This window comes from Onthophagus taurus, chromosome 2 (assembly GCF_036711975.1).
Source record: "Onthophagus taurus isolate NC chromosome 2, IU_Otau_3.0, whole genome shotgun sequence".
NCBI classification, from domain to species: Eukaryota; Metazoa; Arthropoda; class Insecta; order Coleoptera; family Scarabaeidae; genus Onthophagus; species Onthophagus taurus.
Window position 1 is genome coordinate 19312581 of NC_091967.1, and position 18256 is coordinate 19330836.

Below are 18256 nucleotides of genomic sequence, written 5' to 3' on the forward strand. Positions count from 1 at the left end.
CTCAATGTGTTTAAAGTTCTTTTACAGTCATTAAACACCTGGAGATCGACTTAACTGTCTGAGTAAAATCGCACTGTAATGTTTTTCAAGAAGGATTTTAGCACCCATCTCAATAACAAATACTGATAGCACAGTATCAGTGCTTATAGTGTCTTCCGCAGCCCATTGGACATGGAGCAGGTTTGAGCATATTGTTTAAACTTGGAAATGGTAGTTCTAGCCACTTTCTCTATATGCAAATGCAAAGGAGATAGGCCAAGCACAACATCCATTGCTAATAGAAGAAAGTTTACTAATAACTGAAGTCTGTCGGGCTCTTCTTCGCCAATACAGTCTTTCAGGGCTAAGTCCCCAATTTTTTCCACAAAGATCACGACAAGTCCACAAGGATAATCTAGTTTTATGCAAAACTCCCTGCAAATGTCCATTCCATGAGAGGATTTTGTCTAGGATTACTCCAGGATATTAGACTTCCTTTGAGGAATGAATTTCTTCACCTTATCAACGTACATTTAAGTTTAAAAGTGAATTAGAATTTTGCAATGTACAAATAGTACAAAGAAATTTCAACAGATGGCGCTACATTACATAAAAAATTATTAAATTAATTAACATTTTAATTAATTGTAAATAAACACATTTAGATTATGAATAAAGGATAAAATAAAATAAATGTTTTATTAACATTTTTTAATGCTGCAATAATTAAATTTTTTTTGATAACATTAAAAAATTATGACAATTATTGGAACAAAAATTTGCTGAAATGCAATAACTAACGTAAAACAAAAAGAAATTATAACTATTAATAAATTAAAATCATTTTTGAATATTTAAATGATGAATTTTCAATTTAATAATTTAACTCTTAAATGTGAAAATAATACTAAGAAATTTTAATAGATGGCGCTACACTATATCAAAAAATAATTAAATTAATCAACATATTAATTCTAAATAAACGCGTTTTATTTATAAATAAAAGTGTAAATAAAATAAATTTTCCATAAACATTTCTGTTAATGCAGTAATAATAAATTTAATGTTTTTTTCATAAAATTAAAAAATTATCATCAGATGTCGCTGATGATTATGTGATTTAATCAAAAATGAATTAAAGCTTACTTTTAAGTTTAAATGAAACGTAATAACTAACGTAAAACAAAAAGAAATTGTAACTATTAATAAATTAAAATCATTGTTGAGTATTTAAATGCCAAATTTTTAATTTAATAAGTAAACTCTTAAATGTAAAGATAATACTAAGAAATTTTAATAGATGGCGCTACATGATACCAAAAAAATAATTAAATTAATTAACATATTAATTGTAAATAAACGCGTTTTATTTATAAATAAAAGTATAAATAAAATAAATTTTCTATAAATATTTGTTTAATGCAGCAATAATTAATTTAATGTTTTTGTGATAACATTAAAAAATAATCATCAGATGTCGCTGATGATCATGTCGTTTTAATCAAAAATTAATTTTAGCTTATTTTAGGTGTAATAGAAACGCAATAATTAATGTAATACAAAAAAAATTATAACTATTAATAAACTAAAATCATTTTGAATATTTAAATAATGAATTTTCAATTTAATAAATACTTTCTTAAAATTAGTAATCTACTTTGCCGACAGCGGGAGAATATTCGTTTTTGTATGTACTGGTAACCGGTATTGATCTGTTCGAGTCGGATGTGTCGCTAGGTGAAAGGGGCTAAAAATCAGTCCATTGTCGTTTGATTTTCAACTAACGTGTTCGCACTAGTTAAATCTGTTATATAACGTTGACCAGGTGGAAACTATGTCAACGGTAAGTACCCGTTTAATATACTTAATTCTCAAGTGTATGTACGAAATCCGATCTCTGAATAGGTCGACCCACGTTGCCATACTTTTACAGTATTTTTTCAGTTTTTTCTACGTTATTTAACGCGATTTTACATTATTTTAGTAGAAATATTTATTTTAATGCATTTAATTCATTTCTTTTTGGTTATAACAAATTTTTCTTGACATTGACATTTCGGAAATTCCTTTAAATGTCATTTTTCAATTTTTTTTAAAGCACACTGCGTTTTTATTTTTTTTTATCTGCAAAGCTTTATATCTTAAATTTTATATCCTTAAAACTATGTTTTTTACGAGAAAAGTGCGCAATAACCTACGTGAATATATTTTGATCGATCTTTATGTATTTGCACCTCATAACATGTATCCAATAAGTGCAATAAAAGGTGTAAGTTTTACATCGAATAACCTACATGGAATTTTAAATATTTATGATCTAAAATCAACAAAATCGACGTAAAATCACCTTTTATTTAGCTTAATGCAAAATAAACAACACTTAACCTCGCGTTTTTTACCGATAAGATTACCACAATATAATTATCTGATTCGAGACTTGGGAGTGAAATGTTTCGAAATTAAGCAGGTGTCTCATTTTTCATGACGAATAATCGGGCTATTTTAGGATTTCTTAAAAAAAATCTCTTCATACCCGTCTTTTCTTGTACAACTCAACAAAAAAATCAATCTCAGTTCATTGAGTTTACATAGAATTGAAATTCAACTAAAAACAGATCACTTTACTTTTATAAACAACCTGTACCCGCGGTGTCAGCACGTTGCATAAATGTTTCTACAATGAATGAGGGGGTGATGACCGAGGTCCATTAAGGAAATTGCCCTCAACCAAAAATTATTAGCGACCATAGCAATATTGAAAAGTGATTTATGGGATGTTATAATGTTGGGGAAAACGTGGTTTTGATCGGTAAATGGTGGTTTTAAGATTTCAGTTGAATCTATAATTAACCGGGTGAAGTCTTGCGCTGTTTCAGCTGTTTTGCGAAGATGATTTTGATATTTCTAGGTCATAGAACTAGGTTTTAGACGTAAATCTTTTTGTTGATGGTTTAATTTCAGTTTGACCTGGTTTAATATTGTAAATAATAATATGTAATAATGCAATTAAATAAAGAATTAACTTTGTTTATATTGTTTTTTTGGGGAACGTTTGGAATTTTTTATTTTTGTTAGAGGTTGCGCTATAAGTAATTTACATTTATAAATTTTACGTAATGGACGGAATCTTTGCATCGCAACCAATATAATAAAATAGATTTTATCGTATGCGTTAGTGTAAAAATTTTAATTCAATAAATATGTAGGTACACTTATATTTAATTTATAGATTATTTATCTATACATTCAATTATCTATACATAAATTAATTATCATAATTAATTTATACATTAACTAATTTATCAGCTTGGGGCACCAACACAAATTATTGATTAAAAAAATTTGGTATACCATATCTCATGATAGAGGAAGACAATTTGTTTTTTCTCAATTTAGTACATTAATTAGAGCACATCAGATTAACACCTCCTCATTTCATCCCCAAAGCAATGGTATTTTCGAAAAGTTCCATAGAACACTTAAGACTTCTATTATTTGATGAATATATTTTAAATGCTAATAATAAAATCAAAGCCATATGGGATGTTATCAACAACGAGCGTCAAACCAACCGTATAGCGAAGACTGCTTTTAATCTAAAAGCTTCCGATTTAAGTGATTACTTTATTTCTGTCACTGCTAATATTGTGCAAGATATTGTCACTACATCCTCTCATGAAATTTATCTGAAAAAAATTAAAATTGATAATGTAAGATCCTTTTTCTTTGAGCCGATTTCATTGGATGAGATAATTGATATTGTCAATAAGATGAAGAATAATAGCACTGCTGATATGTACGGTTTAAATGTTAATATCTTGAAGAAAGTAATTCATTTATGTGCGAATCCGTTAGCTAAAATTTTCAATCAATTCGTCACGGTATGAATTTTTCCGGTAGAGATGAAAATCGCAAAGGTGCTACCATTGCATATAAAAGGAGATGTAAACGAATGCGAAAACTATAGACCAGTGTTGTCCACTAATTTTTGATCAAGATCGACTCTTTATATAAATGTCTTGCCAAGATCGACCGAAGGGTTTAAAGTAACATTCCTTTTTTTTGCTCTGAGGCCCAGATATAGATATTTCAGATTCATGATTTTTTTGGAAATCGACGTTATGGTCACCACTGATTTAGAGCTTATAAATAAAAAATGGTAATAATTGAGTTCAATCTTTTTATGGATCCAGTCTTTATGGTCCATTACTAAGGTTTTATGTATAAAAAATATTTCCCCATCGCTTTTAGTTTTTAAGTTATAATTGAGTTAATTTTCGAAAATCAACAATTTTGATGTTTAATCGATTTAGAGCTAATAAATAAAAACTGGTAATAATTGGGTTCAATCTTTTTATGGATCTAGTCTTTATGGCCCATTATTAAGGTTTTATGTATAAAAAGTTTTTCTCCATCGCTTTTAGTTTTTGAGTTATGATTGAGTTAATGTTCGAAAATCAACAATTTTGATGTTTAATCGGTTAAGAGCTTATAAATAAAAAAATATAATTATATTAATAATTGGATTAAATCTTTTTATGGATCTAGTCTTTATGGTCCATTACTAAGGTTTTATGTATAAAAAATATTTCCCCATCGCTTTTAGTTTATGAGTTATGATTGAGTTAATTTTCGAAAATCAACAATTTTAATGTTTAATCGATTTAGAGCTTATAAATAAAAAATGGTAATAATTGGGTTCAATCTTGTTATGGATCTAGTCTTTATCGCCCATTACTAAGGTTTTATGTATAAAAAGTTTTTCTCCATCGCTTTTAGTTTTTAAGTTATAATTGAGTTAATTTTCGAAAATCAACAATTTTGATGTTTAATCGATTTAGAGCTAATAAATAAAAACTGGTAATAATTGGGTTCAATCTTGTTATGGATCCAGTCTTTATCGCCCATTACAAAGGTTTTATGTATAAAAAGTTTTTCTCCATCGCTTTTAGTTTTTCAGTTATGATTGAGTTAATTTTCGAAAATCAACAATTTTGATGTTTAATCGATTTAGGGCTTATAAATAATAAATAGTAATAATTGGGTTCAATCTTTTTATGGATCTAGTCTTTATGGTCCATTACTAAGGTTTTATGTATAAAAAATATTTCCCCATCGCTTTTAGTTTATGAGTTATGATTGAGCTAATTTTCGAAAATCAACAATTTTAATGTTTAATCGATTTAGAGCTTATTAATAAAAAATGGTAATAATTGGGTTCAATCTTGTTATGGATCTAGTCTTTATTGCCCATTACAAAGGTTTTATGTATAAAAAGTTTTTCTCCATCGCTTTTAGTTTTTCAGTTATGATTAAGTTAATTTTCGAAAATCAACAATTTTGATGTTTAATCGATTTAGAGCTTATAAATAATAAATAGTAATAATTTGGTTCAATCTTTTTATGGATCTAGTCTTTATGGTCCATTACTAAGGTTTTATGTATAAAAAATATTTCCCCATCGCTTTTAGTTTTTGAGTTATAATTGAGTTAATTTTCGAAAATCAACATTTTTGATGTTTAATCGATTTATAGCTTATAAATAAAAACTGGTAATAATTGGGTTCAATCTTGTTATGGATCTAGTCTTTATCGCCCATTACTAAGGTTTCATGTATAAAAAGTTTTTCTCCATCGCTTTTAGTTTTTCAGTTATGATTGAGTTAATTTTCGAAAATCAAGAATTTTGATGTTTAATCGATTTAAGGCTTATAAATAAAAAATAGTAATAATTGGGTTCAATCTTTTTATGGATCTAGTCTTTATGGCCCATTATTAAGGTTTTATGTATAAAAAGTTTTTCTCCATCGCTTTTAGTTTTTCAGTTATGATTGAGTTAATTTTCGAAAATCAACAATTTTGATGTTTAATCGGTTAAGAGCTTATAAATAAAAAAATATAACTATATTAATAATTGGGTTCAATCTTTTTATAGATATAGTCTTCATGGTCCATTACTAAGGTTTTATGTATAAAAAGTATTTCTCCATCGCTTTTAGTTTTTGAGTTATGATTGAGTTAATTTTCGAAAATCAACAATTTTGATGTTTAATCGATTTAGAGCAGTAGTGTCCACTAATTTTTGATCAAAATCGACTTTATATATAAATGTCTTGCCAAGATCGACCGAAGCGTTTAAAGTAACCTTCCTTTTTTTTGCTCTGAGGCCCACATATTAGATATTTCAGATTCATGATTTTCTTGGCGATCGACGTTATGGACACCACTGCTATAGACCAATATCTATTCTCCCCAAAGTCTCGAAGGTTTTTGAAAAATTAATAGCTAAAAGGTTACTAAAATTCCTAGATCGCTTTGACCTTCTAAACAAAAGGCAGCATGGTTACCGTAGTGGTAAGTCAACTATTACGGCAATAATGGATGTTATAGATTTTGTACAAAACGCCCTGAATGAACAACAGTCTGTGCAAATCAGTTTTCTTGATTTAAGTAAAGCGTTTGATACGGTGAGTCACGATATAATATTGAGAAAATTATACTTTTATGGTATAAGAGGCCAAGAACTAAATCTTGTGGGTAGGCAGCAATATGTTTTTTGGGAAGATAATACGTCTGGAACATCTAAACTAATAAGTGGAGTACCACATGGATCAATACTGGGTCCTTTGTTATTCGTAACATACATTAATGATCTACCGTTTAATGTCCATGAGGATATGTGTATTTACGCAGATGATACTTTCGTATTAATAAAAGATTCTGATCAGCAATTACTACCTTTAAAGTCCTCCGCTGCTTTAACTCAGTCAAAGGAGTGGTTCATGAACAACTGCCTGAAAATAATGAAAATAAAACAGAATCAATTGTCATTAATATGAAATTACCCACAAATTTACCTGCGGTGAAGTTCTTGGGTTTATCTCTTGATCCTAAGTAAAAAATTAACGTCATCAATTAGACGTCTCTGCAAAATTGCATCTCATGAAGTTGCCAAAATAGCCTATTTTGCAAATTGGAACATATGGCATAGCTGTTTGGGGTCATTCATCTGGTTTAGGAAGATTTTTTGGTTGCAGAAGAAGGCAGTTTGCAATCTTAAAACTACTGACAGCTGCAAAGATGTATTTAAAACAGAATGTATACTTATCGTACCAAGTGCATACATTTTGGCTACCTTAATGTATGTTTATGACAATAGAAGTAAATTTAATGCGAATGCAAACTTTTACACACATGACACAAGACTCAAGAGGCAAAGATGAACTGAGATTACCGTTACATAGGATAGAAGCAACTAAAAGATATGTTGATTTCTGGAGAGTTAAATTTTTCAACAAGTTGCCAGAAGAAATGAAAACTATGGAACGAGGACACTTTAAAAAATGTGTGAAGTCTAATCTGGTCAAGAAAACCTACTATGTATGGTATGATTATGTGCAGGATCAGTTTGTGGAGTAGTAAAGTTAATTTGTTTTATTACTATACTTATAATACCTATATATCTAACCCTAAGGCGTTGGTAATTAGTATATAGGATCACCTGTATAGATTTATATCATCTTGAAATGTATACTTTGAATTACAGACATCCTTTACATATGGCTAATAATAATGATTCATCAATAGAGATAAAAAAAATAAATTCATTGTACTTTTATGCTTCGCAATAATGAAATATACAAATATTATTTATAGAAACTGACACATTAGGTAAAAATTTTATATCAAGATATGGCATGGATTTTCTTTAAAAATATTAAGTTTGTCTAACGCTGTGGTTAATAAAAATTAAAAATAATACATTGTTGATATTATTTAATTAACAAAAATAAAACATTTCTTATTACATCTTTTATTACCAAATCCAAATCTTATACAATAAACGTTGCATAGGTGGAATTTAAAAAGTTTACGCAATGTTAATCTTAATGTACAATCACCGCGTTTGTAGTTGTAGCACATTCAGTTGCTAAAATATGATCGACAAATTCTTGAATTATATTGGCCGGCTTTTTGTTACTGCAAGATTTCATTTTTTCTGTCAGACAGTTCAGGAATTTGCGTAAAGTCCTAAAATAATATTTCGATTAAATAGGCGATTAAGAAAATATTAAAGAAATAAATCTTACTTGCAGCGTTCTTCTTCGTCAATTTCTAAATTGTCAATGGATGTAGCGCTTAGAAGCGTGTTTATACTGCTGATTACATTTTCTGTACATTGTTGGATTCCGTTAACGTTATCTTTTAAGCACTGCATTCCTCCGTTGTTCATAAAACCTAAAAAATATATACGTTTTGTATTTCCTGTTTTATATGGAAATAAAAATGTTATTTACTTTGAATTCTTTCTGCGTCATTATAACAAATATATTCGGTCAAACTCTTAGCGCTTTGTTGGGCTTTAGCGACTTCCTTTTTCTTTTTATCGTCAAGACATTTGTCAAGTACTACTTCGTATTTCTTCGCACAATCCATTAAGTCTGATTTTCTGTTACACGTTCCTTTGATGATATCAACTACTTGAATTGATCTCGAAGGTCGGGAATAATAAAAGTCATCGTTATTTACCAGTTTTCTCGTGTAATCTAAAAGAACTTCGTTCATTGTTAATTTAACACAAACTTCCAATTCATCATCGGCAATCTAAAATTAGTTATTTTAGTAACATAGATAAAATTTATATTTAAGTTATACCTTTAAATCATGATAAGCTTCGTAACTTTTAGTTGTTTTGAAACACATTTCTTTCAGTTTTCTCTCTTCAGCCAATCGCATAGCTTCCTTACGATGTTGAAGTTGTTGTACTTGTAACATAAAGTAATCACCTTCGGAAAATGGGCTTGAGTAAACCACTGTTTAAAAAAATACGTATTAGAAACAAAACTCAAGGGATGAAAAATACTTGTTATTACTTCCGATAAGGGCAAAAAGTCCGATGATAATGATATTCATTTTTTCTTGAAAATTCTTTACAGTATTACCAATATCAACTGAACTCCAGGTCTTAAGATGTGATTATTTAAACGATTTGTTCAAAATTGTGCGCATGTTCGCAAGAAATAACGATAACGTCAGTTAAAAATACGTTTGTGTTATTTTAAGATGTTAATACAGTCGTTTGAATAGCAAATTGTTGCGATAAGGAGAAATTACTCAATGTTTTTCCAATTAATATACTGATTTAATTTAGAATCAACACTCAAAAATATTATTACACTGTATGTAAGATACTTAGAAACAACAAAAACTATATATTTATTTCTTTATTACAGCGTTTCTATTTGTCGTATTTTAATAAAGTTTTCAAGCAATCTAATTTTTTGGAATACTGTTCTTTGACTGGGATTTATAGTTGTTTACATATAATCTGCTTTGGCAACAAATATCAACAAGTTAACAGAGAAATATGAAGATTACGCCGCAATTAGACTCAGACATGTGTCAGATTGCTTAGTAATAAAAGTCATCATGCTACTGAAACCGGGTAAACCACCAAATGACAAACTCGTACTGGCCAATATTATTGCTTCCTATCATATAGAAGGTAGTCGAAAAAATTCTGTTAAGGAGATTCCGATCAAATCGAGAAGAGTCTAAAAACAAGCAATACCACTTAGCGATTTTCCTTGATGTAGGGCGTTTGAAACTCAGACTTTTGATTTCTTTGGCACCATTCTTGTATCTACTATGCATGTGTGACTTGCCCAAATATGACGACGTAACCGTAGCATCATTTGCTGACGATACGGCATTACTTGCTACTGGATAAAATGATATAAGAAGCAACTAAGCTATAGAAGGCTAGTGACGTACTCCAACAGTGGACAGAAGAATGAAAAATTAAACTTAATTAGCTAAAGTCATCCCACGTAAATTTTACGTGTTGTAAAATGAATGAAAGGCCTGTGGTGAACACAAATGATACGCATAAATGGTGTTGTAATGCTATATGCTAACATCATAACATATCTAGATGTCCATTCAAAAAAAACTAGATATATCCTTAAACCACCGATCTGGGTATATGGTATTCAACTGTGGGGATGCGCAAGCAACATCAAGACTATCCAGACGTGGTAAAATAAGGTGGTGCGAATAATTATAGAATAAAGTAGAAAGTAAACAGGCTGCAGGAAAGTACGAAAACCGCCTTCATTGATAGCTCATCACACAGATTCTACACTACTTGACAACACTAAGCTTAACGGTCGATTTAGGAGGAAAAAACCCTTCGAGTTAGTTGTTTAATTTTGGGTTTTATTTAGGAACAAAGAACAAGATGTTCTTAACGATAACGTATTTTATTCTTAACCGTTACAACTTGTCTCCATCATTCTACTAATTCACCACTAGATGGCGTTACAAATATACTATTTATTATGACATCCCCCTTTATTTAAAATAAAATTTTTAAACTTTTCAGGCGTTTTCTTAACTCTTGTCGGCCGGGTTCTTGTAGGTTCTTCTTCGTTTCTTGGTAAATCTAGTTTTATTTTACCTTCCTTCTTTACTTCTTGTTTCTTGGTTTCTTAATTCTTCGTTTCTTGCTCTTTAGTTTGATCCAAATGTTGATCCTTTGGTATCTCAATTTCTTCTATTGTTGGATTCAATACTTGATCATGAACTTTGATTTGTTTCTTTATTTCCTCTTCTTTTCTTTCCTTTATATGTATTCTGTCTCTTCGATAAGATGTTCCACCCACATCGATCATGAATGCTCTATCTGAAAGTTTTTCGTATATTTTTCCTTTTGTCCATTCGGAATCAGGTTTTAATTGTACATACACTGGTTGTCCAATTATTAAATCAGGCAAGTTTCTAGTTTCTTTATCATAATATAGTTTATTGTATTTCTTATTGAGTTCAATTTTTTCGGACACATCTTCTATGACAGTAGGTTTGTAATTAGATGTTTTTACTGGTAGGCTACATCTGGTTTTTCTTGACATTAACCTTTGAACTGGACTCGAATTCATTTTGTTTGGTGTATTTCTCCAATGAAGCAATGTCCAATAGATATCTTCACCACTCTTTTTAATCAGTGTTTTAGCAATTTTTACTGCTGATTCTGCTTTACCATTTCCTTGCTGATGATATGGTGATGATGTTGAATGTTTGAACTCATAATCTTTTGAAAAATCCTGCATTTGTTTGTTAACAAAATGCGTTCCATTGTCAGATATAACTAATTCAGGAACTCCATATCGACTAAATGTTTCTTTCATTCTAGTTATAGCTGATTTTGGACTTAAGTCTTTTAAAAAATATATTTCGAAGTAGTCAGAACAATGATCTACTATGACTAAAACTTTTAATGATTTTTCTTGATATTTAACGAAATATATGTCCATAGAAATTATTTGAAAAGGATATTCTGGAATTTGATGTGACATCATTGGTAATTTTTGTTGTGCTTTTGCATATTTTCCGCAAGCTTCACATTCTCTTATTGCGTTTATTATGGATTGAGTCATACCAGGCCAGAACACGTTTTGTTTCGCTAATTTTAAACTATTCTCCACTCCGCTGTGTCCTATGTGTAATTTTCCTGTAATTAGTTTTCTTAACGTTTGAGGTATTAACACTCTGTCTTGATAAAATATTAAACCGTCTTGCTAAGCTAAATTGTCTTTAAATTTAAAATAAATTTTTATTTCATCCGGTATGTCTTTTATATACTTTGGTCAACCCTCTACAATGAATTGTTTCACTTTTTGTAAACACTGATCTTTTTCCATTTCAATTTTTATGCTGTTAAGTCTTTCGTCTGTAAAATGAACTACAGAAACCAATTTAATCTTTTCCATCATTTTCGTTACATGTTCATATGCTGTACCTTTAACTTCATATATATTAATTCTATTCATTTCTTGTTCAAAATCTTTGTCTTTGTAATTTATAGTTGCTCTTGATAAAGCGTCAGCCACAACATTTTCTTTTCCTTGAATATATACCAAGTGTGTATTGTACCTTTGCAATATCATTAACATTAGTTGCAGTCTTTTAGGTGCTTTTAAAAGTGGCTTCTGAAAAATATTTATCAATGGCTTATGGTCTGTCCTCACTGTTCGAACCCCACACCTGACACCATGTTTAATTTTGGGTTTTATTTAGGAACAAAGAACAACATGTTCTTAACGATAACGTATTTTATTCTTAACCGTTACAACTTGTCTCCATCATTCTACTAATTCACCACTAGATGGCGTTACAAATATACTATTTATTATGACATAATAAATAGTATATGTAGTAATGTAGAGTTTTAGATTTTTTTCTTCTTATCCACACCCCTCAATGTAGCATTTTTGTGTCTCTAAGCACACAGATTATTCCACTTACGTTGACTTATTTAGGCATTCGTGAAACAAAATGCCATATCATTTTATATGGACTAAAAAGTGTTGTTTCTATTCCATATAAATGACACGTGAAAGAAAGCCATTATTTATTTTTTTCCAGTAACTCGATTGGCAACGTACGTACCAACCTTTCAGGATTTCGTGTCGCCTTACCTCCAAAAATGGCATTAACAGCCGTTCGATGTTTGACGTAAACTGACTATCTTTTGAATGTACCTCTATTTCTTGGCTGTGAAATTTGTAGCTGTCTTACTTTAATATTTCAGTAGTATAGTAGACTTCGCATGTTCGGAACTTTACCGGTGCCGGATTACTGGAAATACTGGATTATCGGTCGACATCTCCCACGATAGTAAAATGATTAGAGCAGTTACATTAATAAGATGACGTTTTGTGGCTAATATGTATAGTTTACCGGATTGAGTGAATAAGAATTTTCAAACTCGAACAAAGGTCAAAATCTAATGTATTTTACTTTGCAGAATATAGTATGTTATTAACAATAGAAGTTAAAAAAGGTCATTTAAAAAAAATCGCGGATGTCCTTTTGCTTCCATGAATATGTAAATCAATAAGCTTTGCGTAATTGTAACTAGAGCTTGTTTTAGCAAATGTTATAAACTTCTGTAGTGCGTATAGAGCTGATTCGCTCTATCTCTTCTACATCATCATCCGAATCTTGCTCTTCAACATTCACTGGTTGAGAATCAAGAACACTTTGTAAAATAGGTTTATCCGTTAGTTCTCGCTCAGTTGTTCGTTCTTATCAATCTCTATCCATTCTGCAATTTGCAGAGTTGCAGAAAACAACTTTTGTCCAAATTTCACATTTCAAAGAATCGACAAGTTTTGAAACAATCATAGATGGATGAGAAGAAAAATGAAGAGAAGTTAAAGAAGAAATATGTGACAAACATTAATAATAACAATCGAATCTCATACAATGTAGTTTGACAAATATAACAAAAAGGCAAAAAATCTATAAAGCCAATGGACTTTATAATTGTAGACATGTTGCTATATTCTATAGTGGAAAGTACTACTTTTAGACGTTTTAATTTCGCAGATCCAAACGCTAATTGTAAATACAGCTTTAAATCTGAAAAATATTTCCAGACGTCATGACAAAGTGAAGGCAAAAGTAATGGACTTGATTGAAGTTATATTGGAAGATACTGAACTGGAAGAGGACCACACCAGCGTTTACGTTTCAGAAAACCTTACTTGAATTGTGGGTGAATGGAATATAAACAACAAAATTTTTCTATTCGTGCAATATAGCAAATATGGGGTGTGCAACGCGTATGGCGCTATTTGATTCTAGACTGTTTGTTTACGTCACTCTTTGCAGCTGGTCATCAATGATGCCTTATTCAGAGCAGAAGGCATAGAAATAGCGATAAAAAAGTGCAGAAATCCCCCACTTTCAAAGGAATAAATAAACGATCAGAAAAGTGACAAATTGTTAAGCATTATAATTAAAAAATCATGCTTTATGTTTTTCCAGAAAGCTGATTCGATCTACGAAGCGCTATATAATAAAAAAGCTGTAGAATATGTGAAGTCCAAATTTTCTACCAATTGTTAAAATATTCCTTTCTTAAGATTTATCTTCTGAATATTGAAGATTTTTCGTGGAATTACAAATCAAATTCGTAAAAACAATTATCATTTCGGAGACTACATTGATTCTCTTAGCCGAAATTTAGTATTATTTTAAAAGTTAAAATTTCGATAAAATTTACTTAAAATCTACAGGTTAATTTTACGGTTCAATTATAAAATACAAAATAAGATAATGTTTATTTATTTCAATTTGAAGACTTGTATGTTTACTTGATACATTTCATTATCAATTCCTAGAACTTTACGTAAATATTAATATCTTAATTCTTCGGATCAAACATATTTAATCAGAAATGTAATTGCACTATGTTCTGACCTCTTGAACTATACAATTAAAAATGTGTGTAATCACAGATTTTTTTATTACCATTTTTGGATCTGTATTAATATTTTAAACGATTGTCTCCACCGTAGAATATTCAAACAATTCCGGACTGTGCTGTGCTATATTTCGATCAAAGCATTATAAATATGTCAAGCAAAGTTCACCGGGGAAATAATAGATTTGCTTCGGCAAAGATAGATTGATTCAATTGAATGAAATAAATACGAGGTCATACAACGAATGATTTTTTTGAAAAAATTTTTTTTTAATATTCTACATTTTTCACGCACATATTTCGATTGATGGTCATCGTTTATTCTCTCTTCGATATATTCCTCTCCACAAACTTGCGCAACGTTAACCTTACCCTACTATCTCACGTTTATGCGAGGCAACACACACCTGAGCACGACGACGATGACGACGTCGAATTCTCCGGGCAATATCGTATTTTCATTGGGTACGTTGAACAGTTCATTTTAAGAGACGTTTTCGCGGTCTCTTTTTCGGTTTACGTTGTTTTCCATGAAAAAGATTCAATAGTTGTGAATTGTGATTTTTATATAAGATTATGTGACTTTGAGGATTAAAAGAAGATGAGTTGCTTAAAATAAAATGCGTTTCGGTGGATTTAAAAGGTAAAACTTTTCTTTTTATAGAGGATAAATTTGACCTTGTCTATTTTTTTGTAAACCCAACGATGATTGTCTGATTCGTTTGGTAATAGATATTTTTAGATACGTTTATAAAAGTAGTTTAATCATTATATAGTTTGTTTAATTCGGTTAGATTTAAAGTTAAATGTTTACAATATTAATATAACATTTTTTGTTAGTTTAATTGTTGAATTGGTGTAATTTTTTATTCTATACTTGATGGTGTGAAAAACATCTTAGTAATTGTGGAACAAGTCCATTTTCAAGTTAATTGTTAATAGGAAGCAGCTGGTCTTGCAATTACCGACGAGGCAAGATTACTGAGGAAGCAGAGTCTCTGTGCACATAACAATTGTCGGAGTAGCGGTAATTGAAGAACAAATCAAAAAAAGAATAAAGAAAGATGGACAAATCCAACTTTCTAAAGTGTGTTTTCACGTTCATCAAAAGTGAGACTTGATATTGTAGTGATTACTAATTAGAAATCGAATGGAAAAGATTTAAAATGCCCGGGAAATCAAATATAATAAATTTCTTGTACATATTTAAGTTGATGTTTATTTTTTTAAATTTTGATCGTTCGTATAAAATTCATAAACGTCGCAGACATTTAATCCAACAAATAAATACAATACACATTGCGTGTTTTGAACCTTGCGTGCGTATTATGGGTTAATTGCAAGAAGTTGAGATGTCCGGTCGTTGACGGTGATGTTTCAATAAAAAAGGAAACTTTGTGCTTGAATCACTAAAAAATCATTCCTTAAATTAACCATAATAAACCAATTATTATACCTTTCTACGAAAAATCTTAATATTAACACCAAGTTATTTAGTAATTGGGTTACGAAAAGGTGTTTAATGTAGTAAACCGGGTTATTACCTAGCTGACCTAAACGACAGTCAAAAAAAGGAAGTTGCTAAGGCCGACACACTTCCTTCCATCGTCGTCCATCCGTTCGTTTCTATGTGTAGACAGCAGACACAAAGTAGAAAACGAGCGAAATACCTCACAATTCGTATTCACCGGATGCACTTCGGTAACCTACATAATCAAGCAGTGATTCGGATATCTATTTCGTCAACTTAACTCAGCTCATCATTTTTAACCAAAAATAAAAAATTACCATCAAATTCGTTTAAATCGAGGTTGATTTTTTAGTGGTTAAAAATGCTTTATAACATATTTTTTTGTTAAGTTCGTTATAATAAAATGAAACGCTCGTTATTTATTAATCGAGATGTAACAAGTTATTACATAATTGTAGATATGTTATGGTGACCGAGATCAAGGCGATTTGCCTTCCGCAAAGCACCCAATATGGTGTGTTGTTTAATTTTTACATATACGGTTCACCCAAGGTGAGACTACGGACTCTTGGTATGTTGTATGCGTAGGAATTAATCGTATTCAAGTTCAAATATTAGTTCTATAAATAATCGTGTTTTTTTTATGTGATTTATTCTTCATAATAATGCATTGTTTTTAAGTGTTAACCAAAACTCTTTAACAATATTTAAACAAAGAGAGGTATTCTATTCCTATGATATAAATATTATGCAGAGTATTTTTGAATTAATTGGCTTTGATTATGAAGTCATTTAAAATTAATATGAGATTTCATTTTCAACATAAACTCATTCGTCCTGTTTTGCCTGTTTTATCTCCTTAAAAAGGAGCAATTTTTACCATAACTAGACGCAGTGCTTGAAACACAAAGATTGCTTTAGATATATCCCAACAAATTGATCCAAGGTTTTATCTAAAACAAGTTAAATTCAATATGCCTTGTTACAATGGCAATAAAATGTGGTCACATTTTGCCTGTACTCTTGACAGCATTACAAAAGTTAACACTTCTTTGTGGCACACCATAAACAAGTTCATCCTGGGATAACAACATAACATGCTTGATACAATACATCTTAATTAATACAGTCGCAGTGCCCTGACGAAATCTAGATCCCAAAAATGTAAGAATAGAAAATTGTTGCCAAAAGGTTAGAAAATTTTTCAAAAAGGTGTTGGTGTTGATACAAATTTATTTGCAGAATTTGTATTTATTACGGTGGTTATCGACTGATTACTTTCGACATGTAAATGCTAAAAAACAGAAATATGTTTAATCACCTTTTTCCAAAGTAAGGTGTATATGTCATAAAATCTTTTTTTTTGAGATACATGAAAATTAGGTATGAACTAAAATTCCTCAATATTAAACTCACAGTGAAATTCGCATGTAACGTACGTTTTATATACTCCATACAAATTTTACTTCACTAAAGCACAACATTTTTCGTGGCCATAACGCAATTTACCTAATCTGCTGTACTAATTGTACTAATTCCTAAAGATTACGGTATCTCGCCGATATGTCCATTTTTTAGTTGTATGTACGGTCATCAACATTTAAAAATGTCTGCTTTGAATGTTATTAATAAAGATTAACCTTTAAGTTTGAATGAAATGAACTTTCTCAAGTATCAATTAGCCGAAGTACAAACATAGCGTAAACTGCAACATCTACGATTTATATGCAAAGAAAAAAATACTAGAAGCGGTATGTTCATTTTCTTTTTAGAAAAATTAGCATATATGAATTGTATAATGAAAAATTAAAACGACTTACCTATTGCTTACGTGAAAACAAAATTTTTCAAGTAAATAGTTGTATTATTTACTTTAGAACACCTTGCAAAACCTCAATCAAAATCGTGTAAAAATCACATTAGGTCATTAAATGATAAAGAGGTACATAGAATTACGAAAACAAGATCGTATAAAATCAACTAACTCCTTAAGTATTAAGTCGTATGGAAACAGAACGTATTCCTAAGAGGATATTAAATAGCAATTTTGATGCTAAGAGAGAGTCGGAAAATTGTGGAAGAGGATACGAGGGGACTGTGAGATGTTGGAAGTGGAGGGCTAGGCATAGGGCTAGGAATGGAGGACCTTGATAAATCCGGCCAAGGCCCGACATTGGGCTGTCGCGCCATAGAAGTAGAAGAAGAATTCGTTTCTTCACAAACCTCTCTGGCCCTCCATCTTTTCCAACAATGCTACCAAGGTACACGACTGTTTCAACTTGTTTCAAGTCTTTTCTATTCACTGTTCGTTTTTTGAACATTGACTTAGTCCTGCTTCATCTTGTAGTTTTCTCAGCTACACCTCCATGTCCCAAAATCTCTGTGAAAATAGGTAAATGTCGTTTGGAAATTCAAGGTCCTCTAGTCTCTCTTGCATCCCTACTGAATACCATATTTCCTTCCTTCTGTAACCTTTCTCATCACTTTATCCAACAGCAGGAGCAATAGTATTGGTGATGGAATACACCCTTGGCTCA

General features: G+C 30.4%; 2 protein-coding genes across 4 annotated transcripts in view; one reads left to right on the plus strand and one right to left on the minus strand.

Annotated features, from left to right (window-relative positions):
- Window positions 1-1698: 1698 nt before the first annotated feature.
- Window positions 1699-18256, plus strand: part of LOC111415166 (toucan) — a 105281-nt gene continuing 88723 nt past the window's right edge. For 2 of the 3 annotated variants that reach the window (XM_023046709.2, XM_023046710.2), the window contains exon 1: window positions 1699-1822. In XM_023046709.2, coding sequence (XP_022902477.2) covers window positions 1814-1822 — 9 coding nt within the window. In that variant the 5' untranslated portion in view covers window positions 1699-1813. Of the gene's footprint in view, window positions 1823-14699; window positions 14892-18256 lie in introns of those variants that run through there. The other variant, XM_023046712.2, reaches the window with a different exon arrangement.
- LOC111415168 (27 kDa glycoprotein-like) lies at window positions 7741-9318 on the minus strand. The gene is made up of 5 exons (XM_023046713.2): window positions 8853-9318; window positions 8635-8792; window positions 8277-8583; window positions 8070-8217; window positions 7741-8010 (listed from the first exon to the last, which is right to left on the minus strand). The coding sequence occupies exons 1-5, from the start codon at window positions 8890-8892 to the stop codon at window positions 7866-7868; spliced, it is 798 nt and encodes a 265-aa protein (XP_022902481.2). The 5' UTR covers window positions 8893-9318; the 3' UTR covers window positions 7741-7865.